This window comes from Larimichthys crocea, chromosome III (genome assembly GCF_000972845.2).
Source record: "Larimichthys crocea isolate SSNF chromosome III, L_crocea_2.0, whole genome shotgun sequence".
Classification (NCBI taxonomy): domain Eukaryota; kingdom Metazoa; phylum Chordata; class Actinopteri; family Sciaenidae; genus Larimichthys; species Larimichthys crocea.
In genome coordinates, this window is record NC_040013.1 from 10,576,618 (window position 1) to 10,604,048 (window position 27,431).

The window sequence follows — 27,431 nt, forward strand, 5'->3', positions numbered from 1 at the left end:
ACAATGCAAAATGCACAATGCAACTACAAACTAAATAGGACATTCTACCAAAAACATACTGTACAATGAGGATTCTAAGAGAAACATGCTGAAGTCTACTAGACTGGATTATTTTGTCTGTTTTTGTCTTTTCTGGCAAAAAAATAAATCTAATATAAATGCTCACATAAAAAATAACTACCTCCTGTATAAAGTATAGTTTACACAAAGTGCCAGTAGTGTACTACAGGTACAGTACACACAGTTATACAGAGTATACATACTTATTTTTCAGTCAGCATTGGGTATACCCACTTCTGAATCCCTTGTGATGCCCATCATTCAGTAGTGTTCTGCAAGTTGAAATGTTTTTACCTAGGATGGTGAAGGCATGACATAGTTGTCCAATTTTCATGATTCGATGGAGTAAGGAAAGGGAAATATTTCAAAATACATAACTTTGTAGTTTTTTCACTGTCTGTGGGCCAGGATTTGTTGCAATCTACACCTCTTCAGTGGCTAATGTTGATTTCATGACGACCCTTACTCCCTGACGTCAAGCAAATCAAACTATTAAGCTTAATATGCAACAGTAGTCTAGTATATGTTACTGTTTACAAAACATGTCCTTTGTTAGATGGCTACTTTAAAAACTGACGTATGAATTAAGAATGCAATTGGCCTATTAAGAGCATTTTTCTTTTTTACTTATCATAGGAAAAGCACATATGTTACTAATAACATTAATCATGTTCTATTTACATGAGCCATAACTGTAAGCCAGCATGCACAACACCAAGACCCTGAAACTGAAACTGTAAATTAAATTCAGCCATCATTAATTTGATTAATTACACCAGCGCCTTTTCTGCTATAACATGTCAAAATGTCTTCAAAGAAATAGGCCTATCGTGCTGAAATCAATACTGTAACCATGTTAATACTCAATGAACATTTGTCTTCCATTTTTCATTATGAATCTGATTCCCATGTGTCAACACAGGAGGCTTCTCTCTCTGTGAACAAATCATTCGTCCAATCTTTCCTTTTTTCTCTTTTTTTTCCAGATCATATCTTGCCATTGGAAATACTTTCATTGTCTCTTACTAGTGAGCATTCATCCTATGCCTGGTGGTGGGCTGAATAGAGCACAGTAGTGCCTCTGAAGTGCATGAGCAGCTCTGTGGAGCAGACAGAAGACACGCCTTCAGCAGAGAAGAATAATGGGACACTGGGAGCAATACTGGAACCCCAGTGCTGCTCGGCACGGTCCTGTGGTTTGTTCTTCCAAAGGTGTTAGGTAACTGTCACTAATAGGGGTGCATATTAACCTAGGCCAGCAATTGTCTAGGTAGTCACGACTGCCAAGGGAAGCTGCCGTGGCGGTGCCAGTGTAATAGGCTGAGCTTTCTTCATCCTCCTGCCCATTTTGGCACAAGCTTCTTCCAGATGACAGCTGGGAAGTCATTAGCAAACTACCACATTGCTCAAAACACAGAAGGACCTCTCTCACTCGATGCGTAAAGATGCAACTGTTCAATGTCGGAACGGGTTCTAGGGGATAAACACTTGTCACTTAACAATATGAAAAATTATGAGTTTTTTCTGAATGTCGGTAAAGGTGAATGCTGATCAATTTAAAGGTTGATGTAACACTTAGTTTTTGAAAAAGTTTGTCACAGTCTGTATTATTTGTGCACATGTTGAACTGTCTTACAAAGCCAAAAATGTAAAGACATCTGGATCAGTTAAGAATGTTTTGTCACACTAATCTTCCTTACAGTCAAAACACTTTAACACAGCTCCCCAGATATACTCCAGTATTTACTACAACATCTTCACATTCATGTAGCTACTGCCAAGTGGAATTAAAAATGTTACTGGTGTAGCCATTGAGTTTCATAAAAAAAAGGTATTGCAGACATGGGAACTAAAAGTCTAAAAGCAAATGAGCACTGTTGATTCACAATGCAAGTATTGTTAGAAACAAGCATTGCACATATTTAGATGGACATACTTTTGAGATATTACTGTAATGTTTTTGCAGATTACAGATTTGTGCAGTTTCAAGTGAGTCAGACTCAGCACCATTATGGCTGTCTAAATGTACTGTGGGGCTGTAAAAATGCTGAAGATTTAAATGTCACAGATTGTATGGGTCAGAGAAGATCAAAAATTGCATAGCGGTCACAGGCCAGGAGATAAGTCAGGGCAGGACAAACACAGGTGCAGCTAATTGATAACATTTAGAATGGATGCATCCCATTTATGCTACTTAGTTCCAGGGCCTCTGTACTGTAAATGATGGCTCACTGGCCTGATTTACTGGGACACCTAAATTGAACACAGCCGTAATTAATGTGATTAACTACACCTGCAGCGAGACTTTTCAAAGTTACAGTAGTTTTATGGTGAGGAAGACACAACAGGCTCACAATAGTATAGCAGACAACTGTGGAACATAAAGGTATGTTTGTTTATGATTTTAGTAAAGATGTTTTAAAAGACGGCGCAGAAATATTGGTTTATGGAGCAAAGCAGTAAGCAAACATCAGTGTGGTTAGCTACGAGGAGAAGACAAATAATATTGCTATTTCTACTTGCAGGCAGGCAAAATAAAGACAAAGGTCAGCTAAGCCAAAGATTGATTAACACAGCATAAAATACAAATACCACTCCTCAGTGAAATATATGAAAAAAATGTCCATATAACATTAATTTAATTCAAATGTTGGTGCAAAATAACTTACTGTCGGGTGTATACATGATTCCTTGTATTATTATTATTGTATTACTGTGTTATTCTTAACGTTATGATTGAAACTGTGTGCCCATTTCCTAGAAGCTTAAAACTTGAAATGTTTTTAAAAAACTTCTAAACTGCAATGGAGTGAAATATCCACCAGAGAGCAGCAAAATATCAGTGAATCATCACACGCCGTGCGTCATAAACGCAAGGAAGAAGGTGGTGTTAAGAGAGGAGCTATGGAAGATAGATGGATACATAAGTTCTAGTCTGTTAAATACAATTTCTGATAATCAAAAATATATGCTTGCTGGTCTGTGACAAAGACTCACAACGTTTCTGTAACAAAGCAATACAAAAAAAAGAACAAACAAACAATGTTGTACAACAGTAACATAGCATCGGCATAGTTACATGATAATAAAGGATAAAAAAGAAAGCATGAAAACAAAAAAGCAAGAAATAAAACTTAGATGTGACAGACTTTGTATTCTTACATATAAATACAATTCTAGTTATAACTGTTGTGACGGGTTACTGGTAGAAAATATCTGCATGAATATTCATTATAGATTTTATACATTTTATACATACTTTTATTAGTAATTAACTTAAGAATTTAAAATAATAATCAACTTCAATCGAAAATAGCTTAAATGATGGTGATGGAATTTCCATTTATGGATGCGAAATTTCCCTGATAAAAAATTTAAAGGTTGACAATAATACATAGTTTCTTTTCTTTGGCAATACAGAAAAAAATCTGGAAGAATGCTTTTGCAACCATGACGCATTTTTGTTTGTGCTTTTAGCTGTACCACTTGCATCCAGGCAGAAGAAAAAGTCATTAGAACAGCGGCATTGTGGGTAAAAATATTTTTTTCTGGTCACATGTAAACAAAGGAAGATCCAAGACTGTCATAGTTTAAATCTCCCACACTTTGCCACAGAGCCACATTCAGTTCTACAACAGCACATTGTCTTCCTTTGACATCTCCCTCCTGATAAAGTCTCTCTCTTATTTGTAACATACAAGAAGAGGCATCTTATCAGCAAGAGATCAGTGGCAGGGAAACAATTTACCAAAGTTGAATGGGAAAAAAAATGTTACCCTAACAATCTTTACTTTACCAAACTGCTTAAGTTTGTTTTACAAAAAAACGTGAATATGGACAATAAAAGTTAAACATTCTCAACTTTTAACTTCTAATTTTAAATGACCTGTGTGTAAAATTTAGTGGCATCTAGCAGTGTAGTTGCAGGTTGCAACGCTCTCATTTTAACCTCTTCCTAGAGGAAATCACAGTTTCTCCTAAACATAAAAGGCCAAATCTAGAACTAATATTTAATTTGTCCTTTCCCAGGCACAGTAGAAACATGTTGGACTCTGTGGAAGAGGACCTGCGACGTCAAATATTAAAGTTTCATTCTGAGGTAACAAAAACATAATGATTCTTATTTTCAGGTGATTATACACTGATGAAAACATAGTTATGTACATTAGTTTCAATTTCTGACAGTAAATAGAGCCCCTGAAATCTTACACATTGGAAGTTATAAATTCAAATGTCAGCTTATGTACTGTATATACCTTAATGATACCTTCACATAAAATAATGAAAACTGTATTAAACAGAAATAGCTAAATTTGAGAAACTGTAAAAAAAAAAGAAAAAAAAAGAAAAAAAGTGCATTCTCTAGAAATAAATATGTTGTACAGTGGTTATTTCTACCCCGACTTTAACTTGAGTAAAGGTTTTCAGTACTCGATACACCACTAGTGGTGAGGCAGCAGCCTGCAGAAAGTCGTGATGCATTTATTGTGTAACAGTTACAAACCCTGGATGAGATTAAAATTGTTTAATGTGAGTATAATTTCTACACTTCTAATAAAACAGGTAACTATTAAGTGTTTATTAACAAAGATACACGTGATGATGTCAATGGGAATGAGCTGTATATGTTGAGGAGCTTAGTCAGGGTTAGGGTTAGGACCTTAGACAGGACTTTCGTTTTCTGAGGGGCATTTTAGCCAGCCATGTTTCTACAGTAGCCCAGAACAGACAAATGAGGCACTGACTGTTTTTTTGTTTGTTTGTTTTCTAGGCAAATGTAGTTTCTCTTCAAAGATAGAAAGAAGTGGGTGATGCAACAGAGTTGCAATCAGCAACTACGCTGTCAGATGCCTAAATCCTAGACATTGGTCCTTTTAAAAGTGACAGATAAATGAACTACTTACTCAGCTGAATGTTCACATTGACACTGTTATAGTGGAATATTGACATGACACCACTTGCAAATATTGAATAAAAATCTGATTGTACTAAAGGAATGCACTGCTGCCACAAAATCCCACTAAGCACCACTAAAACAGCTGCCAAGGCATCTTGTAGTGGTTTTCCTTGAGTAACATCTTGTTGTTATTAAACTAATTTTCAAGTGGATTTTTTATCCAGCCTAATAACATTATTGTGTAAATTATTTCAAACCTATGCTGGAAAATGTATTTCCCTACATGTGTCTCTTAAAATGTTGTCTCGTTTGGATACTGTGGCAAGTATTTCTTTAGTAATTCTTATTTTATACACTAGGTGGTGCTATCACACTGGCTATTGGTCCTCCGCTCCATGACCTCTGTGATTAAATAATGGATTTCAAATTTAATCTGTGTAATGTATTAGCTCAAAAGCTTATTTAGTTGGCTCATAAATAGATCTCTTTAATCTCAGTGAATTCAACCTTCTTCCGTGAAGCTCGCAAATGATTTGTGAATACATCTAAGAGTAATTATTTAGAATTTCTTACTGACATAAATGGAGCAGGGCCATGCCTTTTACATTTGCTATTAGCAAAAATAATAATAATAAATTCTTTAATTCAAAAAAGAGATAAAAATGTTGAACCCATATCAAATGCAAACTATATAAATCATTTTAGATTACATGCACGGGAGAAATACAGTCGGAACATTTTAAACATATGGGGTTATTCCTGTAAGTGCTGGCATTGCTGGAGTGTGACCCTGGTTTAGGAGGTGTGGGTGTAACACGGGACGTTATGTCGGAGCTCCACACCAGTGAAGGGTTTTTCTTGAGCTGGTGGATTTTGCAGTGGTAGTTCTAAACACGGAGAAGGTAATTTGCAATGACCAGGGCGTTGGTGGTGATAGAGTAAAGCTAACGGGAGAAAGAGAGGGAGAGAGAGAGAAAGAGGAGAGGGGAGGGAGGGAGAGAGGGGGTACCAGATACTTGGTAACGCATCACAGCAGGACAGGCGATCGAACCTAAAGGCGCTCAGCCAGCGACGGACACGGACGAGGAAGGTAGGACAATATGATAATGACATGATCATCATGAGTTGATAATCACGAAGCAGTGTTTGACAGATGATTGCGACAGAGAGAGGTTTTCATATAAAGGATAATGTTTTTTTCATTATGTAGTGTAACATGTCCTACCCACTATAGTTGTGCGTAATTCCCGACTTTTACGCTCACCAATAGTTATCTTTCTCTGACATATGCTTATGAAGCGTCGTTTGAATCTGCGCACCAAAGAGTTTTAGAAGTAGTTGATTGATAATATAAGTACTGTTTTCATGAGCTGTCGGTTCAATGGCAGGACCGGTTCGATTTTGATCAATATAAGATCTCATCTGCGACCACTTAATTCAAGTTATGTTGTCTGTTGTCATGGTCCACTCCAACTGTTGCTGTCGTTTCATCACGGGATATTTTTATCAGAGTAATTACGCAGTCAGTAAATGTGAGGCAGTGTGCGTGTTTGCAGTGGTGTCAGGTGCACGGTGTTATCTCAGGTAGCCCTGGCTACTCCGAAAGTGGCGGCTGGGAAGCGCCCTGTTGCCCACTTATTTATTCATGTGTCACCTGAACGCGGCACCGACGCAACGCCAGGTTAAAGGGAAACACCACTCAGTTTGAGAATCTACGGAGAAACTATTCACCCTGCGGCCTGGGTCAGTACAGTTTATTTCTCCAATATATACTTCCTTCGTGTAACTGTGGATACTGCAGTAGCAGTTGTTAAATATTTGATCTAAAAGAGCTTTAGCTTTCATACAGGAATTACTTCACAGACAGCTGGTGCAACAATGACTTTGCAGAGTAATGCAGATTTGTATCTTTTTTCACCTTCTGGCCTAAGTGCTCATACTTTTCAACCAGCTACAATTATTCCACTTGTGCTCAAATCCTGATTTAATGCAATCGTTTTATTATTAATATTTTATTATTATTTTTAAAGTAAAGAAGTATGTATGATATTATGTGGATCGTGATATTTGTGATATTTTTCCCTACAATGCCGATTTACTTCATTTGCTGACTGACGTAGCAAAAAGCTTTAAAGTTTATCAAAATTCTAACATGCTAATCAAGATCATGGTAAAATGTTTTCATATGTTATTTTTATGGTAGCCAGTGGTGCTATAAACGACACATACTCAAACAGGAATCCACTAATACTTAAATTAACTCTAATGTGATATTGCTTACAACCTGTATCAATGATGTGCTTCAGGAGGGTTATACAAAGTCAGAATTATATGACATAAATGGAGTGACCAAGGTTGTTCTGTCTCTGAAGAAATGCTGTCTTAATTATTCATTTTGGCCTCAGTGATCCTGGTTGTAGATTCACTTTCAGCCTCAATGTGGACCACAAGTGTGTACTGATGGGCTTCTTTTGTCACCCGTGCTATGAAGTCAAAGTATGTTGTCAAAATGTGCATATAGTGTACACGTCTTTTAAAATGACTTCGATGATGCTACTATACCAACAAAAACTCAACAAATATATTTAATATTATGTATGATAAGCTGGAGGGAAACTGCTGCTGGTCTTTCATGCATTATGTGGGGAAAGCACGCCTGTGACAGTTTCCCTCTCCGTGTGTATGTCACCCTCCCTGAATGCATTCAGAGAACAAGAAGGAAGAAAAAATAGTTAACTGGAGAGTCCATATCTGACTGACACCTTGACTGACAGGCTCAAATGAAACCCAATATGAGGGATCGAGGAATGAATTGCAGATACAGTGAGTCTACTGGACTATCCTATGAGGTCTCAGACAAGGAGCAGAGCAAGGTACGAGGACAAGAAAGGATGGAAGTATTGTAAAAGAATAGTAAACTTGTGGAAAAGGACAGGCAGAGAAGGCCATGTGGAGTATAGAAAAGAGGTATCTATTAAAATGAAGCTTCACATTTTCCCCATGGTGTTTAAATAATTCTTGTTGCTCAGCCAGTCTGTGGAAATTGTAAGTGAAACCATTGGGACTGGTTTGGCATTAGTTACCAGGTGTGAAAGTATCTGAATAGTCTATACCTACTCATGAGTAACTATTAGATGATGGCTCTTGAATGTATTGTAAGTTATTAAAGTTATTTATTTATTCTTGTTTATTTGTTTATACAGTATACATACCTAAATATCAGCATCATTTACTTTGGCACAATGCGCATATAGGGTTGCATTGGACAGGAATTGATTTTTATTGCAACTGTATTTATACAGTGGCACATTTTTCCTGACAGAATAATAATTCTATTCTAATAGATGATAGCTTTTGACGCAACTCACAGACTTTAAATGTCAATTTCCCACCCTTTCCCAGCTGCTTTTGGCGTCTGCACAAAATTCCTGGTTCTTAGAATCATAATCATTATACACTTTTCCAAATTCTGCACCCTTCTCTCTCCTGGTCCGGCTCTGTGTGGTCATTAGATCAGCCAAGGCAGTCGAGCAGAACTGAAGAAAACAGATTGGAGCGAAATGGGGGTGGGCTGAGAAGATGATTTTGCCCAGCCAGTTGTATTTCAGGTTAACCGTCAGTTTCTGCATGCTTGTCCTTATGGATATGAAGTTATACTTTCCTAAATCTGTAATAGTGAGCATAAAGGTCACAATAGCTCTGATCATTGACAGTGTCTTTTTAGAGAGGACGATTGCTTTAATAGTTGGTTATATACCCAACCATCCACAGTAATCTCGTTTTAGCTACTAATCCCTTTGTTGATTCATTATTGTGTACGTGTGATACCATAATGAAGGAATTTAGAAATTGAATGGAAGGAATGGAGGGTTTTGCTTTTCATAGTTAAAACATTAGGGATTCATATCTAAGCCGGTAGCGTTTACCATATCAAGTCATATTTTCCCCTGAAAATAAATCATGCCATGTAAAACAAACAAAACAGCAATTTAATGGCAGCTCTGTTGTGTGACAAATCCTTGTTGCTGGTATTTACGCATGGAATGCTGCCCTGAAGTGTGGCTGAGGCAGCACAAGGAGGGACAGAACAGGACGAGAGACAATGAGGGTGAAGTAAGATTGGAGGCAGGCTGAATGAGGAGAGAGGTGAAGTGTTAAGATGCAAAGGTCATCTGTGCTGGAGAGGAGCTACTAAATGGTGCGTTTTGATCTTTAAACCGGGAGAGAACCTTCAGCTGTTGGCGGGATGGAATGACTGCACTCTAACAAAGAGAGAGACAAAAGGAGATGAATGAGTCTCTACAGGCTATCGGCTGCCCTCTGACACAGCTGTCTGTGTTTATGTTGTCTGATATACACACAGGCCTCTGCTAGGACAGCTTTGCCAAGCTCATTGCAGCGAATAATGACCAAGTGAAAACAGAGCCTGGCTGAGAAGCAGGCATTTTAAGACTGACATCAAATTTTGGTCATCATAAAAAATCAGTTGACATCATGGATGCTTTGAATTTGTTTACTGGCATAACTTTTCAAGTTATGAGATGAATAAGATGAGTTGAGATGAATAGCTTGCTAATGCTGTGATTCCAGTATAAAACAAGGGAAACTCATTACCAATGCATCTGATTGTCAAACATTTCTAGGCCATCTGAAACAGGTGAAGCTGAAAATATTGTTATTCAGTAAAATAAAAGGAGAGTGGAGGACAAGAAGGCCATGACAGCGTATTGATCTGTGCTCTTTTTATCAGTAGATGGATGAGAGGAAAAAGTCATGCAGTGTATCATTATGTTCTCACTACAATTTGTGCACAAAAACACTAAAAGCCTAAAATCAGAGAGCTAAGATTGTTATGTCAGTCTGCACTCAGGAAAAAAGAAGACGACAGCAGCAGACATGGTTGCTTGCTTCCTGCACAACTTTCTGTATCGCATTTCTTTGAATCTTGTATCTCATGAGAGAGTTTGCTGTGCTGTTCCTTTACAGATATTTTTGAGTTGTCTTGATAAATTATTTTATATAATATTTATTTGATGTATCTGGGGCATTGTGTTCTCTCAGTTCCCCTAGAAAATTAATATAAAATATTTTGTCATAAAGATTCTCATCATAGTTTACCATTATAAAAAAAAGATTCATAAAAATCATCTTACCTGCTCTATAATAATCTTGAGTTAACTGGCACAAGTAGCAGAATGGATGAGACACAAATAGATACAAATGGCCACTGTCCATTAGATGAGCAGTTGTAACAACTGTAGAAATTAAGCCAGGCAGTGTTTAAACAATAATTCATTTATCACTTTTTGTTGTCTCTCCATATATTTCTCAACCCTGAAACTCTTCCTTCACGAAATGAGATAAATAATTAAGAATCTTTTTATCTTTTGTTGTCTAAACTACAATTAGACAGTTTGGTAATGAGTTAAACATTAATCTTGCTCATATTGCTTTCCATATGTGTAGAATTAGATCAAGATAACTTGGCTACGGACAATTTTGCCATTGTGATCATTGGTTAAGTGAATAGAAATTTATCAGTTACATTTATGCTTTCTCTCTTTCACAATGTCATCTGAGTGGTATGCACAGACACTCTAGTAAAGTACAGTAGCTGACTCGTCTACAAGATGGAATGTCATCAGCATGTAACCTCCATCACTGCACCACCCGTCTTTAATCAGTTTTTGGATACTGCTATTGGAGACATAGCTCCTCAGCATTCACTTGACAAATGCAGGACACACTTTCACCCAGCCGTGTCTTGTACTGTGCAGCACAGGAGGAAGCTTCCCCCCTACTGTTTTCTCCAAGTGAACACTAATGAACCTCCACCCCTCCCCCAGACCCCATGTCACTCACACACACACACACACACTGGACAGGGTGTATGAGTTGTGCCTGTTCAAGCGTTTTGTGACAGGATGCTGTAATGCAGCGCCTTGCAGCGCTACCATCCTGTTCTGATAATTACCATCTCCCCAGGTCCCGTGTAAGCTTTCTGTGACGCTCCCACAGTGGTTAGCTTTACTGTCAGTCCATACAAGACCAAATAAGTTTCAGGCAGCGCACCCAGTGGAGGAACACGGTTTGGCTTGGTGCATGTCCGATAGTCACATATCTTCTCGTTGGCTGGAAGGGAGTTAATAATTTTTTATTGAGTGGAGGCTCCAGACAAGTCAAGTCAGTTTTATTTATATAGCCCAATATCACAAATTTGCCTCAAGGGGCTGTATAATCTACACAGCTTTTACACCTAGATTTGGATGAGGAAAAGCTCACGAAAAAACCTTATTTAACTGTAAAAGAAAATACACTTATAGTTGCTGAATGTATGTGTTGTAGCTTATGAGATCTCATTGTTTGCCTGTTGTCTTTAACTTTTCTAAGACATTGGCTACTAATTTGTTAGGAAAGTGAAACATCAGCATAAGAAATTTCACCTGACCAACAGTTTACTTGGCCTCAATGTGCCATGTCACTTTGACTATCAATTCTACTCAGCAAACACTACATGTTCTGCTCTCCAATTTCCATCCCGTTTACATCGCACTCTTGTCATGTGAGTGAGGTTTGCTGAGTGAGGCTTTCAGAAAGTCATGTCATGTTGGAGATGAAGGGATCAGGAGGGCGGGAAGGAAAACATTACTCAGCTCATCAGAGCACCGCTGTCCCCTCCCTCCTCCCTGACGAGGCCAAATGTCTGCTAATCTGTCTGTGATCACTGCGCTAATGAGTGATGGCTTTTTCATGAGGGCCGAGGGAGAGTAGAAATCTGCCATCGATTTGCTGTGATAATCCAGATCTGGCTGCTGGCTGAGGTCCAGCACTCCCTCCGAGAAGGGTGCCTTTGAGGTTAAGGCAAGTCATACACAATTGCCATGTAATCAATAATATCGAGTGCTGTAAGCCAGGAGATACAGCCATGTGGGCAGGCAGGCCTCTCCAGAGAGAGCACAGCGGGTCCAGATATTACTCTTCACTTTACACTGCTTTAATCACATATTACTGTCAGATAAGCTATAGGACCACAACTCATTAAATAGACCTGGATCTCTGCCACCCTAAGCTTTGCCCAGTGGGAGCTATATTTGTTCCTAATAGTCGTTCAAGGCCTTAAAATAGTTTGCCTTTAAATTGGGATTCAGGGCAGGATCTCGGGCATGTTGGCAAGTACTTGTAAACATTGGAAGTGATTTAATAGACTCAAAATAATGTTGGCTTTCAAATGTCTGCTGCATAACTGTGAAAAACTAATGATTCATTAATCACAGGTGACTAATAACCAAAACAGAAAAGCCTCAAGTCAGTGGTTGGCCTATGCTTTTCAAAAGAAAAATACTCGTAACCTCATAAGCTATACTTTTCATTCCTCCTTGGGCACAGAGAAATGGTTTGTCTTGGACCTACACTAAACATGAAAACACAACAAATACATGACCCACAGAAGATATGTATTTGTTGTGCTGTCATTTTAAATGAGGACACAGGAGATACAATTATCTACCAAAGCTTAGGTGAAATAAAAACAGTTTGAAAAGACTACAGAATATGTATATTATTAGACAAGCCAAGTTGCATAGTAAATAAAAAAGATACAAGTCAATGTAGATTAGACCAAGAAGAGACAATAAAAAGAGATAGATGAGTAAAAAGAGTGGGAGGAAAAAAGGGAAACAGACAAAAAAGGCAGGCTTGGGGAGAGTTAGAGACTGGTATGAGACGTTATGGGTGAAGGGGGTGAGCAGTAGATGAGCAGTGACTCTGACAGAGTGAAGGAGAGGGGTGAAGAAAGTGAGGGATTGATAGATGGTGACAGTATAGCCAATGGAGTGGGACGGTGCCGCAGCGAGGCCCAGCTTGCATCCAGGACCACATCCCTGCTTTAGCCCTGCTCTCTGCAGTGTAATTGCCCCACACATAACAGACTGATTAGGACATGTCATGCTGTCCTATTGTTACTTAAATGCTAAATCTAAAACTAGATCATGCTTTTGCAGTCAATACTAACTTACCTCTACCTCAAGGGCCCCTGCTTTTATTGAATTTAATTCATCTGCTGTGTGCTCGATAGCATTCCTTCACCATTTCTTAAAGACACGGTAGACTATACTCTAAATGTCAGATGTAGAAGATGTGGATGTGCTATGACTCCAAAATAGATTAACAGGTCTATATCTTATATATGTATTTATGGACTAACACCATAAACAACCAGAATGTTAATATAAGTAAAGCTTCTGAAGTTAAACAGAAGTGTGTTTTGATCATTTAAGCAACACACAAAATGCTGCCATTTAATTTACATGTCTGCATTCATGTGGTCAAACACGACCACACCCAGTGTTCTTGAAGTGAAAAGCCAGATTTGATTACAACCTCCCATCTTCCCACTCTCTCTCGAACATATTGTTTATTGAAGTGATTGCCATGGTACACAATGTATGCCCCATAAACTGCATTTTATATATTGTACACAATAGTCTGAGTCAACCCTGTAAGAACTATAAGAACGAGAAACACATTTCTCTAAGATTTTCAATTATTTTATTGGTGCTAAAATAACAAAAGGTGAGAAAATTCAGAAAAAAAAATCATGTTTATTCTATCAGGGGTTCCCAAACTTTTTGAGTTCGAGACCCAACAGAGAAATTTGGTTTCTTTCCAAAACATGTTTTCAGATCCAGCTTTGCAAGTGTGTCACCCTCCAATTTATTTTTTCCGATTTAAAATAGATAAGCATTCTCTCTTTTTTCTTAAATTTTAATTAGGAAAATTAATTTACATATAATAGCATTGTTTTACATTTTAGTCTGAAAATCAGGGAATATCAAAAAAACAGGTCCACACCACATTTTGGGTCACAACCATGCCACTCTAGATTACCCACAGACCTGGATAATGTAACCCTCAATACAAAATAGTTTCCATTAAAAACTTTTGACCAAGTTATCTGCAGTATTACTAAAAGGATAAGTTGCTTTTTTAATTGTTCTGACAGACATCAGTTTTCAGTGCATTGAGCATCACAAATTAAATTCAGTTTATGGAAATTGTGTTGGTGTGGCGTTAGGAGATATCGAATAACCCGGACAAAACTAAATTAATCTGCATAGTAAAATACCCAGGGGTAAGTTGGTGAATGACTATTTGTGTTTTGGGTAAACCCTTTAAGTTAGGTAAACACTTTAGTGTTTTGTCCCCCAAAAAACAACTGGTCAGCAGTTTTAAAATAAACTTTGTGGTTGTCCAGTGTGCATTGCCAAATGGAGAACAAAAGAAACATAATAACTGAACCTGGTTTAATATGAATTGTATATAATGCAGTTTCAAATAATAAAATGACACAAAATCACAATCACACAATCCATCCATTATGCATACTGATATGAGTAGCAGGTCAGTGTGGCCATCTGACACACTAGTTATAGTACAGTGCATCTGTAACTCTGTGGGGATGCTTTCTTTGTGTGAATGTTTTAATATTGAATCCTCCTGCATCCTGGTGAGAGCAAAGAGCCGGATGCTGCTGCTGCAGGAGGACTGCTTGTATTTTCCGTGGCTGTCTCAGCTCTCTCAAACCCGTCCTGTCTGTCTCAACCAATATCCATCACTCATAGTCACCCACTCGTCATCTCAGAAATGTCATTTAGCATTTGGAGGAAGGATGGGTGAAGTGGCTTGATAAGGTGTTTGGGGGGAGATGTAGTGGAGAGAAAAAGGTATCAGTTTTATGGCAGACAACAAAGTAAAGATCATGCATAAATCAAACCCTTTCCTGCATTATGTACTAGTACAGGGAAATGAAACATGATAAAATAGTATACAGTAGATTTTCAGCACCACAATACATCAGATTGTAGCCTCTGAACTTCAACATCAATGATTTTTTTACAATGACATCTGATATGTTCAATCAAATTGTAGGCAAGAAAATCAATAGAGCATAGTTTGATTCTATTTAGAAGAGCAGATGTAGAAATGATACAGAGAAAACCACTCTTTCAGTGAAATGTGTGTGTTCAACAAAGGGGACTAAAAAGAGACTCAAAGCCTGTTCACTGTTCTGTGTACAATTATTACATTTTTTTTTTTTAGTGTGGAGAGCTGGGAATGGGCTTTATTGATTGTCCTCATCCAGACTGATCAACCCTAACCAAAGCATCAAAGAGGAACACAGGAAACACTGAGATTTTGCCCTTAGGTCTTGTAGTTTGCTGTGTTGTAGTTACTGGGTTTGATAAACTGCATGTCAGTACATGAGGCTACTTAAAGGGCTCCAGGGTGTCCAAGTCACAACACCTCGGGTGTGTTTATGATACAAATGGTAGGGAATGATGGAAGTGACTTTTTGACCAGGAAAAGACAGTTGTGTAAATGTGTAATCTGTTTTGGGTTTTGTTGTCAGCTTTCTATCAGTGTTTCCCCCAGTAGACTTCCTCTACCGGAGGACCACAACTGTATCGGACAGGACAAGGAGCGAAGGATAAGAGGAGAAAGAGGAGGTCCTCGGGACCCAGCAAGAAAGATGAATGTGCAAAGAAGGAAGGGAAAAGGAAATGAGGAAGGAATGGGGTTTGAAAAAAAAGCAGACAGCCATGCAGGTTGCATTGTTACAGAAAGTGAAATGCAATAATGCTGAGGAAACAAGAATCCAAATGAAAACAAATGTGCCTATTCAAACTGACACACATGCACAACCATTATAAGCACACACACACATGCTGTATATATTATATACACAATATGCAATGACAGCCTATTCTTTACCTTGTGTCTCTTTCTCACTCACCTGTAAATTTTAGGAGCTTTGTCTGAATTGAATCCACCCTCTACTGTATATTGCAACACAGCGACAGGATAGCAAGCAGCAACACAAAGCACCATCTGTATCATATTTTATTGCTCCTCACACTGGTGTCTGTAGTTTATTTAGCCTTTTTCCCCATTAGATACCTGAAGGATAAGCAGTGCTGTCTCTAAACAGAACTTTCACTGTGAGCTGAAATACAGTGGGCTTTGGGGAGAAGGAGAATTTAGAAAGATAACCCTTCGAAATTAAATTGTCACTTAATGCATTTGCTGACCAGCGAGGCCTTACTGGGACAGGTGATGACAGTATAAAGAGAGGGAACAAATGGGAGAGAGAGAAGGGGGAAGGAGGGAAGATGGTGTGGCCTTCCACATGCCCTGCTGTCTGACAGCTACCCGATTTCCAAAATATGGGCTCGGGGGGAAGCTTATTAAAGCCAATATGAACAAAACTTTTTTTATCAGAATTTCTAAGTTTAAGGTATAGACAGTCACAGGTGAACCTGTGCAACAATTTACAGTTAGAGGTTTGTCTTTGTTGCTCTTCTTCCAACACAATGACAGTAAACACCTAAACATGCATGCATTCTCCAACTGTTAAGTTTCATAATTTATGAATTTTACACTTAGTCCAGCGAAGCTGCGCCAATCTGGAAAATGTCATTTACACTTTTCCTTTTTGCACAAAACAACAGTGTTTTTTTTTCTCTCTGTTTCTCTGAGACAATTAATGGTGTGGTGTCTTAATTATGGCTATTTAACAATGTGTACTGTAAATGAGCTGTTGCTGTGAATTTGCCTTCATCAGCACCCAACCCCTCAAGCAGAGACACACTTGCACACAGAAGAAAACACCTGCTTGAAGCATACAGTGCTGTGACTCTTTTTTTTTCTGCCTTCTAATTGTACTGATTAGATTTCCTACTCACTTACACAGTAATAACCTAACATGAAGGAGCTGCAGTGTTTATGGACGTGTTGCTATGCTTATAAGTAACTGTACAGTAATGTGTGTTTGTGTGTGCTCCATCAGGTGCAGGTGATGTCGTGGAGTGTGGGTTTAGGCGGCAGGATGACATTTGCCAAGCTCCTCCTCCCCTTCCTCATTCTCCACTCTTTCTGTGAAGGTGAGTCCTCTTCACTATAAACAATGAATTCGTGTAAATCTGCAAAAAGTGGTGATTGTGAGGCATTTATGCTGCATCGTACAATGACCCCATATTCCTGGTACAGTGCATATATTTCAGTTTAATGTAGTTCTCTGGCAAAAAGAGGACCCTGGTTTTACTTGGCAGTTATTTTTGTGCAACATTGTGAATTTGAAGCTGAATAATTGAAAAGGAGAATGTTCAGTCAGTGTTTGCTGAATATAGGAATGAAGGTTTTAAATATATCACTGTGGCATCAACCTTTAACTATAAATCTACCTTTTGATATTCAAGTTATGAATTATGAATAACTTCAGTTTGGTCTGTATCAGTGACTTAGTAAAGATTTCAGGGTGATGAAGTGAGATTTGATGGCATACTTTAGGAGTTTTACAGTACTTCCCCCAACTTCCTTCTCAGTTCTTCATTAACTATCTGTCACTTACCTTCTACACATGAAGTATTCTCTTACATTTCTTGACTTGTACACCTTTTCTTTTCAACGCTGTACATGGTCTGTTTATTTTTTCACATTTTGTCACTGTCATCACTTCACTCTTGTTCTCCTTTTACTGCTGCCCCCCTCCCCTTATCTGTCTTGCATAATGCCTTACATTACTGCTCAGTTTAAGAACTACTTTAAAATGTTTGCCTCCTTGCTGAGTGTGTCTCTGTGAGGGCACAGAGAGAGAGAGAGATGGTGAGAGAGACAGCTTCGATGTTGTGGAAAGTCACGGTAACTGTCTCAAAGTGACAGGCAGGAGACACCTCAAATCACACACAGCGCTGAAGCAGCGGGGAAAGTTATTAAGTAAATGCCACAACCTCTTTCCATCAAGCACAATGAGTTTATCAATGTCTTTTTTCCCTATATGTATCTCCAGAGTCCTCCAGCCTCTCATACTTGAGGTGAATGTGAGAGGCAGGAGGACCTTATTTGCTTTCTATGTTATCTCCGTTGTCCTCTCTCTCCCTCCCTCTCCCTTGCCTTCACTAACCCATTAACACATTGACCCTGCGCTCCTCTTGAGCATTACCTCCCTGATCGAGCAAATTAGATTGATGGTCATTGCTGTGATTATTTTGTGGCTGTAATCTGTCTGCATTCCAGTATACAAGCCAGACGCAGAGCCTCGTAGTAATTAAGCCACAGGTGTGGATGTGAGCTTATTAACCCTCCTCCTCACCAGCCTCTATCCAGTGAAGCACACACTCTATGTTCTTGGCACCCACCCACTAAGAGCCACGCCGGCAAGCCAGAGATAAGCATCTTCTTCCGCACAGGCGGGCACATGACTCAACGCAAAGCTCCCACTTTCAAAGCACCGATTCACACTATCAATCGCTCTCACTTCAAACAGGCTGGCCTCCCTTTCTCTCGCTTCAGTGTCTCTGTGGTCTGTCGCCCAACTCACCTGCTCCAAGACCATCAGCTTTGTTCCCTGATCTTCCCAACAAAACAGCTTGTGTTGCACAACCTTCTGATACCACAGAACTCTGACCAAACATAACATACTATTAACCCCCAAAACTGTGGTGTTGTAATGAAAAGATACAGACAAATAAATATGAGATAAATGTAATTTTGGCTTATACTATGTACATAGTTGTTATAGTTGAAAATACTAGCACTGAAAAGTGAGCTTTTCACAAAATATAATATAATATATATATATATTTTTTTATTATAATTTCAAGACTCACTGTGTTAAAAAGTGACCATGGTGTTGAATGAGTGTCATGGACCCTGGAGGCATGAATGACTCTACCTACAGACAGACCATGTAAATGTTTTATTCAAGTTAACGCATGAAAATAATGGCCAAAACTGACAGCAGTATAATGCTCTGTGTGTAACTGATGTTCTCTGCTTGCTGCTTGCTTGTTTTATATTGACTGCTTAGTGGTTATCTTTAAAACCTTTTTTTTAAAAGTATAAATAAGAGCCACCATGTAAGTTGTTTTGTGTTTCATAGCTAAATTTGACCAGAATACACCTGCAGGGGGACTGTTCAAGATCAAGTTTATGTATTTGTCACTCTGCTGAGTGATTTATGTGCTGCTGAAGTATATATGACATAGATGCAGTCAATACACATACATAAGTAAACTGATAAAAAAACAATAATGTTTAAAATAGGTGACAGACAGTGAGTAGGAACAAAAGAAACAATGATTGAAAAGAACAGAGATACCAGCCTACAGACTGTCTGTCAGATAAAAGGCTGCTGCACAAAAACAATGACCCTGAGTAAATCAAGGAATGTTTTAGTGAATGATCGAGTACTTTAAAAAATCTGACGTAAGTGGTTCATGTGAATAATTGATACCAAGGTAATGGACAAATTAAAGATATAGATAGGACTGATTTTATATAGGATTTTTAAAAGAAAGCATCCAGTTGCTTCTTGTTTAAGGATTTAGACAGTTTTTGAAGACAACGATGGAGCCACTGACAATGCAATACCTGTATTTAAAAGCTTGAACAGCTCAAAGTGGTGTAATTAAAGATTTGCCTGTGGCCAAGGCCAAGATCAAGGGTACCAATTCAAGAAAATGTACTAAGCTCAGTAGGGCTGCAACTAACCCTAAGTTTGATAATCATGTAACCAATCAGTTATTTTCTCAATTAACTGATCAGTTGTTGTTAGTCCATAAAATGTCAGAAAATTGTAGGTACCTGTAGGTAGTAAATAAAACAAAAATACTCAAACATTGATCAAAGTAGTAATGAATTTAATAGTTGACAACTGCAGCTTAAAAGTACCTAGTATTGTTAACAGATTAAGTTTACTCATCTTAAATTAGTAACCATCTTAAATTAGTAACCCTAAGCAAGACTCGTCTATATATCCATGATGGAAATATTTGGGAAGGAATGCAGTACATTCTGAGATTAGTTGTACAGGCTGTCTTTACGAACTTCTGTCATTATCTAAATGTCAAGTGTGTAGGATTTTGTGACATCAAGTGGTGTCGTTTCAGATTCCAACCATCTCCACCCACCCAACTATTTGCGGGTTTCACAAGGGTTGTAGTTTCTCCTTCTATTAGGAAAAAGAGCGTGAGACGAGGGAACTCCAACTACACAGCCACTGAATCCTACACACTGGTCTTTTATATTTTGATATTTTTGTCTTCGAAAACATGTTGCTGGCTCTTTTTGTTTTAACAAACGCAGCTATGGTCTCCTCAAAATGTACAAGTCCCTAGATGTTATACACTGTCTTACACTGAATACATTTGTTCTAGCCACTCAGTGTCACACACTGAATATATTTGCTATAGCTGCTTATACATTGTCACACACCCAACCACAGTCCCCTTTTGAAGGGAGGGGGCATGCTCTCATTGGGAAGCAGTGTGAAAACAGTCAATGAATTAAGTAGCACAACAGGGATATATGCACTGGCATCAGTTCACCAATTTTATACCAAATCTTTCAGTTCACATGCTAATTGCAATAGTGTTTTTGTACCTTTACTTCGTGAAATTCACTTGTTCCCTCTCTCTTTATTACAGGCTCCAACCAGCCACCACGGTTCCTGAACTACTTCTTTTCAACCTACCTTCTCATCTATGAAGATACACCTGTTGGTGAGCCATTGTGACTTTTTTATGTGTCTGCATTGTCTAAAGAAAGCACAGTAATACTGTCTTTTCGGATTACTTTGTCAACTTGCCAGAAATGGTCTGTCCTCTGTACCCTTTGAATATAAAATGATGAAGAGAGACGTCATAAAAATATTGAGGGTGATTGCAATGGATGTCCATCAAGAAACGTGTATGTGTTTGTATGTGTGTGGTGTGTTTGTCTGTGTGATGAGATGGAAACTGTGAGTAAGTCTCTAACATATAGCTGTCACAATATTTTGTGTGCTGCTGTTCATTTCTGGATAAAGAGTTTTCCAGATTTGATATCTCCATGTTATTATAAACTTGCTGCTCACTGCTGTTGGGGGTTGGTTGGGGGTTAGGGTACAGTATAAACACCAGACATGGTTGAGTCCGATTCCTCCTGGATCTATTATTCCCCCTCTTATTTTTTTTGTTGTCATTTTTGTTGGTCGCAGTGATTGACAGGGCAATTTGGAGATGTCTGACTTCTCATCATCTCTCATGGTGTCAGTGGGTTGGAATTAAAATCCTTTATATTGGATTGATTTTCTAGAAGTTTTTTTTTTTTTTTTAATCACATGACCTTTACTCTCCAGTCTGTCAACACTCCTAGTCTGAGTCATTGAGTGTTGGCTTATCCATGTCTACACCCTCAGAGTTGCTTTATGCTGGTGGTTACGTGTTACCTATCATTTTTCCTTTATCCTTTTTCCACTGATAGCACCAGTCCTCTCTACTGAGAATTTTAGGAGCACCATCACAAAATTTAGGAGCACTTAAATCCACATGCAACACACATCACATCACACATGTTTTTCCCCCTTAACTTTATTACTTCATTCCTTTATTAATCCTTTATTACTCAACAATCGGTTGTTTTATTTTAAAGGAAATTACATAAAAAGAAAAACCTGCTGTGTCGTTGCTGTCAGTCAGATTTACTTGAACTTTTTAAAAATATATTATATATAACAATTCAATGTAATCTTTGAATTTAGTGAATGGCAGCTCTTGCTTCACAATCTTATAGGCTGTTTTGAATTTTATTGTCACTTCAGCCTCTTCTGCTGATTGAAATGCTATTGGCAGAGGCGCTGCAATGCTTTCCCTGTATGTGTCAAGAATGTTTCATGTTTAAGGTGTGTAGTCGATTTGTCGAGTTCGCAAACATATACTGAAATCAGTGCATACAATACATGGTGTTCTTTTTTTTTCAAATTGTGTGAGCCATTCCTGTAAGATCTGCTAAATTGCCCTTATTAGAAATTGGGACTGTAGTGGCACACAAGCGTCTGAATTATCTTTTCATTTGAAAAATTATTCCACAGTTACATTGTCACCAAAGGGCAAAGCAAGAGCATTTACAGACCAGACACAGGTAAATCCTGCGAGTTGTTGCCATCCTGAGTTATGACAGTGAGAACCTTGTGGTAGCTCTCCATTCTAATCTCACTTAGACACACAGCAATTCTCACTCTCTATTGATATTTCTAATGACATATGATAATGATTTTACAAAAACAAAACAGAAAAATATTAGAGCATATTTGCAAGACACACTAGTGCTCCAAGTTATAAAATACTCTCTAAAAATGGTCCCATTAAGTGACTAAGTGGTGGCAGCCCGGAGCCCTGTTTTAACTTTTTTATTCTTGGTGTCATATAAGATCAAATGCATCACTAAGCCTCTTCATCATCACTAGCCCAGTCACATCGACTTCAGCCCCATGTCTTCCATCATCATTGTTGTTGTGTGTTTCGCACTGCAGCCAGGGAAGGTTACAATAACCCAGTGAGCCTACAGTAAATCATCATCACCATGACCCTAAACACTATCACCCTCATAGTTGCCCGGTATGGCATCTTTGTCCGGCAGAACTAAACAGTTTCTGGCAGGAAGCCTTCTCTTCTTTCAGTCAGCTTGTGTTCTAACCAGTGAAGGGCATGGATGTGTTGGTGGGTGGCGTTGCTAATTTCCCTAACCACTCTGTCCAGGTTGCCCTCTGGCCATGAATCATTGTGTCCTCTCCTCAGGCAGCTGGGCTTCAGTCCAGCAGCACCTTCCACTGGCCAAGAGAGCTGTCAGTTATGTCTCTGGCTCGGCCTGTGATGGCTTCTTCAGTGGTGTGATTATGAGGGCGGGCTGAGTGATTGGACAGTGACAATTTGTCAAGATTATTGTTTATTAGCTCAGCAGATGTCCTCGTCTAGGAGCCCCCCCCCACCATTCATAAACACATAAACACATGAACACACAGACATACACAAGCCACTGAGGTGTGTGTGCATGTGTGTGTGTGTTTTGTGAGGGGTGGTTGTGACATAGTGGAGAAAAGCACAAGATCCTTTACACCACAAACACACACGTTTCCTCACACATAAACTCAGGGTTACTTATCATCCAGCACACTGGCTTAATAGAGTAGCCCGGCAGCAATTTCAATGCTGACATCCCTCTTACTCTTGATTTGAATAAAGGGTAGATTGAAAATACACATTTTCTCATCTCAAGGTTCAGTGGAAAGATTGTGCAAAGAATAAAGAATTGTTAAATTGGACTTTCAGGGCACAATGGAGGTGGTTTAATCATATTCAAATTTTCATACATTCCTCTCTACTTCATTAGGCTATTATTTTACCACAAATTTGATGAACGTAAATGAGCACCTGTCTGACTGCAGCCAAACCTCATGACTTAAGCTCAGGTTTCTGCAACGGTTCTGATTGGTCCCATTTAGTTGCCATGGTGGTTGTCAGGTCTTAGTCTTGGGGATGATGTAACAGCTTAGGGTTCATGTGAGCAGTTTAAGTATTGACTGCCACAGGCACAATAGCACATTCAACCTGTGTTAAGTTAAAACTGGTCTGCATGCCTGTGCACACACTCACAACACTATCTGGCCTTCTGTAGGCAGCAGATCAGTGACTCCAGCTCATGGCCAGTAGGCTCAGCTCCGTATGGCCGGCAGGAGCACACGATTATTTATCAGAGAGATGAGGGAACACATCCAAACGCCATGGATATTTGATCTGAGACGATACCCGCTCAGCAAGGAGTTTCAGAAACCTACATGAGACGTTTGAAAAAAAGATGTGTGATGTAGGAACATATGTAACACAATAGGAGAAAGCCCTCACTCAGTGTGAACTCACACCTCTGACATATATACTGTCCTTTACCTCAGAGTCCAGTGCTGTTTTAATTATGTTTCATGCAGGCAAACCCAAGACTCTCAGTTTGATTCATGGCTGATACTGAACCCAAGAGGAATCTCTGATCCCCACTTGTATGAATGATGCCTGTGATGCGTGATTAGGCTGCATTAGTGGTTTGCTGTACACTGCAGTGATAATTTATTTGAATATTTACAAGAGGAATGTTTGATGGTGTTGAGAACAGAATCCTCACCCTTTTCATGTTCATTCTCTACATATCTACATGCTCTCTATGTGTATGTGTGTTTCCATTTGGTGTGAATTTGCATGGATGTGTTTGTAGTCCATACATTGTTGTCACATCCAGGCACTAGGATCATTCACTCTTAAGTTCAAGGCGTGGGGGGTCTAAACAGAGGAGCAGATGTTTAAATGCAGTGGCAGATAACAGTGTGTTGTGTCAGGAAATGGGATGTGTAATTAGACTGAGAGAACACTTTGATTAAACGCTCTCATCTCCTAATCCACTTTGCCCTGATTCGGCAGATTAAGCTCTCTACTGAGTAATTAACTTGTGGAAAGAACACAACATTTGTTCAAAATAAGAAACTTCCACACTCTGCTGGGATGGTGCGTGCGTTTCTTGTAGTTTATGCCAATTGAACATAAGGCTTCAAATTTGGCTTAGGCTAACATTATTAAAATGTGTTCATTTATACAGGATGAGTTATTGTATATATTCAGATTCAATTATTTTTACCGAGGAAGTAAGAAGCCTCAAAGGGCAGGGAGTAAAACAGGAGAGGAGCTTCTGGCACTATTCATTACATGAATGAATGAATTGAATTGAAGATCTTTTTCAAACAACCATTTCAGTCATGAGTGAGTCATTCATATCCATCAGCACACTTGTATCCTTTGTCATTAAACAAAAGAGCATGAAATTTCCAATAGAAGAATCTATAAAAAACAATGATACTGCTATTCTATTTCTCCTACATCACACAGTAGACAAATTAGACATCCAAAGCAGCATGAGGAGGCATTATACCAGCTCTTATTTCAGCCCAAATGGACCTCTTTTCTTCAACATTTTTTCTCGGTTATATATTTTATTTTCTGTTACAGTGCCAGCAGGGAAACATTGCTCCAGAGGCAGAGTCCCGTTCCCCTCGCTCTCCTCTACTCCCTCACATTCTTATACTGCCACAGTAAATACCTTGCACTTTTAATTAGCTCCGTGGCATTCCTAATTCAATAATAATTAAGGAGCACGAAGTAGCCCCAAGGAACGACTTATTAAAGCCTTCCCCTAAACATGTTGATAATGTCTGTGTACTCTTTACCCAGCCAATTTCCCCACTGTCGGCTGACTGGCACACTCTACATTAACTATAGCTTGTCAACACTCCCTCCTCCAGGCACACTGTCTCTCTTTCTCTCTTTCATGGCCGTCTGATTGAGTATATTGATTGTGCTAGCTGCAGTCATAGACAAAGCAGTATTCAAAACTATTACCAGCTATTGTAGATTTATGATATCGAGGGGGGAATGCTCCTTAATTTGACTAGACCAATCCATTTTGATATATGATAAGTGCACTTCTTATGATATTAATCAACACATTCCTAACCTGGTAAAGTCATCCTTTCACATTGTGGATAAAGTATAAATGTTTTAATTGTTAGTTTCTTTGGAAGATGAGTCAAAGTACAAATTAAATAGTTTTTCTTTGCCTGGTATTAAGGGCTGCCTTTGGTAATTTAATATGCAAGAAAATTAGTTTTTTAATGTTGTGTTAAAGACTACAGGAAGAACATGCAGGCTGAGGTTTGAGTCTTAGCCTTTTCTCCAGCTCAAGAGGGTTTTGTGTTTAGGAATGGGAAATCCATATTTGACTGCCTGTTAGTGACAATTGGCTGGAGATAAGCACTCTGTTTTTTCTGCTGCTGATCAAATGATTAGCCATACCATTACCTGGTTGGAGAGAACAGCCTCCCTACCTGCATGGCTCCCTATGCACATCACTGACTGACCAGTTGATTTGCACAGTACTATGGAACATGTACACACTTTGCTCTGTCTTTGGCTCTGGGCTGCTATGAGCCAAATAACACATGCTCTTCCTCTTTGTCTCTCTCAACCAACATCAGTAGATTTTGCCCCATTGCACAACCTCACATGTTCACCATGTGGAGCTCCTCTTGATACTATGTACCAGGATACGGTATGTGAAGTAAACGTGTGTCCTAAATAATTATGATGGTGCTCAGAATAAGCATCTCTCCCAGTATCCACACTCACTGTTTCGAGTGCATGTTCACATGCTATTAGGTAAGTAGGGAAGTGAGGGTAGGCACTTCACATCCATTTGCTCCGGTGGTGATGCTCAGTGACCAACAAATCAGACTGTCTGTCAACAGGCTTGTCTTGCAAAAGAACACCCATGCACAGTAAACTAACCATGAACAAATCTGTGTAAAAAACAAAGTGATGCACACTTTCCGTAATACCGTTTCAGAGCTAAGTGTATCAAGTGTACAATTCACTAGTGTCACACCAGTGGTTTGCCAACCAACATGAAGACACTCAAGTCCACAAGTTTCTTGACATGACAAATTCAGCATGAATTCAATCAGATGCTCTGTCATTAGTGCAAATCTTTCAGGTGTACACTCTAACATTTGTAACAGGTATATGTAATGGAATTTATGGGCAGGGTAAGGAAATATATGACATTTGGTAGTTTTGGAAAAGCAACAGTGAACATGATTCAGAACAAACACACATGACATAGTAACAGAAAATGGTTGTTATTATTATGCGGTCTATAAACATAACACTAAATCCTTCTGCAACATAGATTTAGGAATATATATTTAATCAGACAAAACATTGATTATTGTTCTTGTCATGTCAGTTTTACTTTACCAGTGTAACTCCCCAACAAACCACTGTGATATCAGCATTAATACTTAATAAAAATGATCCAAAATATCTAATAGATGTCAGAATGTATTCATTAAAAATGAAAAAATACCATCAAATAAGGTTGAATAAGAATATGTCACTTTATAAGAGAAAATTATTTTCTCTAATTTGCATTAAGAAAATCTGTGACAAGATGGTACTCAAAATATATCAAAAAAGCAATAAAGGGTGCTCCCCCAATCCCATGATTTACATGTAAACATCAGAAAAACAAATCTAAAACATTGAGTGGAGGAGGACAATTGCTTTGCTTCCAAGGCTTAAAGTGTGAACCCTTCATTTATTTTTTGACATTTTAAATATCTGAAATTACCTCATCACACTGGCAGATTGATTCACAGAAGACTTGAAGACATCCAAGAATGTTTTGCCTGTCCTTTGCCTCTACAGAACAAATAATCTGGAGCAGAAACACGCATGAAAATAGAAATAAAGACGGATGAGCAGTGGTAAAATGAAAGGGTAATTAGGAGAAGAAGAGGAGGGGGAGTACCTCTGAGAGTTGATTCAGTGTTTTGGGGATGTCGGCTGGTATCCAGGGCCGTCTCTACTTGCAGGATATGTACGTCTAGATATTTGTTACTGTCTGACTGTGGGCAGGGCAGTGTAGAGGTCTGTTTATGCTCGTAGCTTCAGCCCTTATTTAGCCTAATTGGAATGCCGTATGTGTGTGTCCTTTCAGTATCTGAGAACTGCCGTTTTATCTCTCATTGTTTGTGAGTTTGGGTTGGCAGCTGCACTGCCTGCAC

The 27,431-nt window shown here is 38.7% G+C and overlaps 1 protein-coding gene across 1 annotated transcript in view; it reads left to right on the top strand.

Annotated features, from left to right (window-relative positions):
* The first annotated feature begins 6,677 nt into the window (after positions 1-6,677).
* Positions 6,678-27,431, top strand: part of cdh23 (cadherin-related 23) — a 149,414-nt gene continuing 128,660 nt past the window's right edge. The window contains exons 1-3 of the mRNA XM_027277516.1: positions 6,678-6,700; positions 16,803-16,896; positions 20,440-20,514. Of these exons, the coding sequence (XP_027133317.1) occupies positions 16,812-16,896; positions 20,440-20,514 (160 nt within the window). The 5' untranslated portion in view covers positions 6,678-6,700; positions 16,803-16,811. The remainder of the gene's footprint in view (positions 6,701-16,802; positions 16,897-20,439; positions 20,515-27,431) is intronic.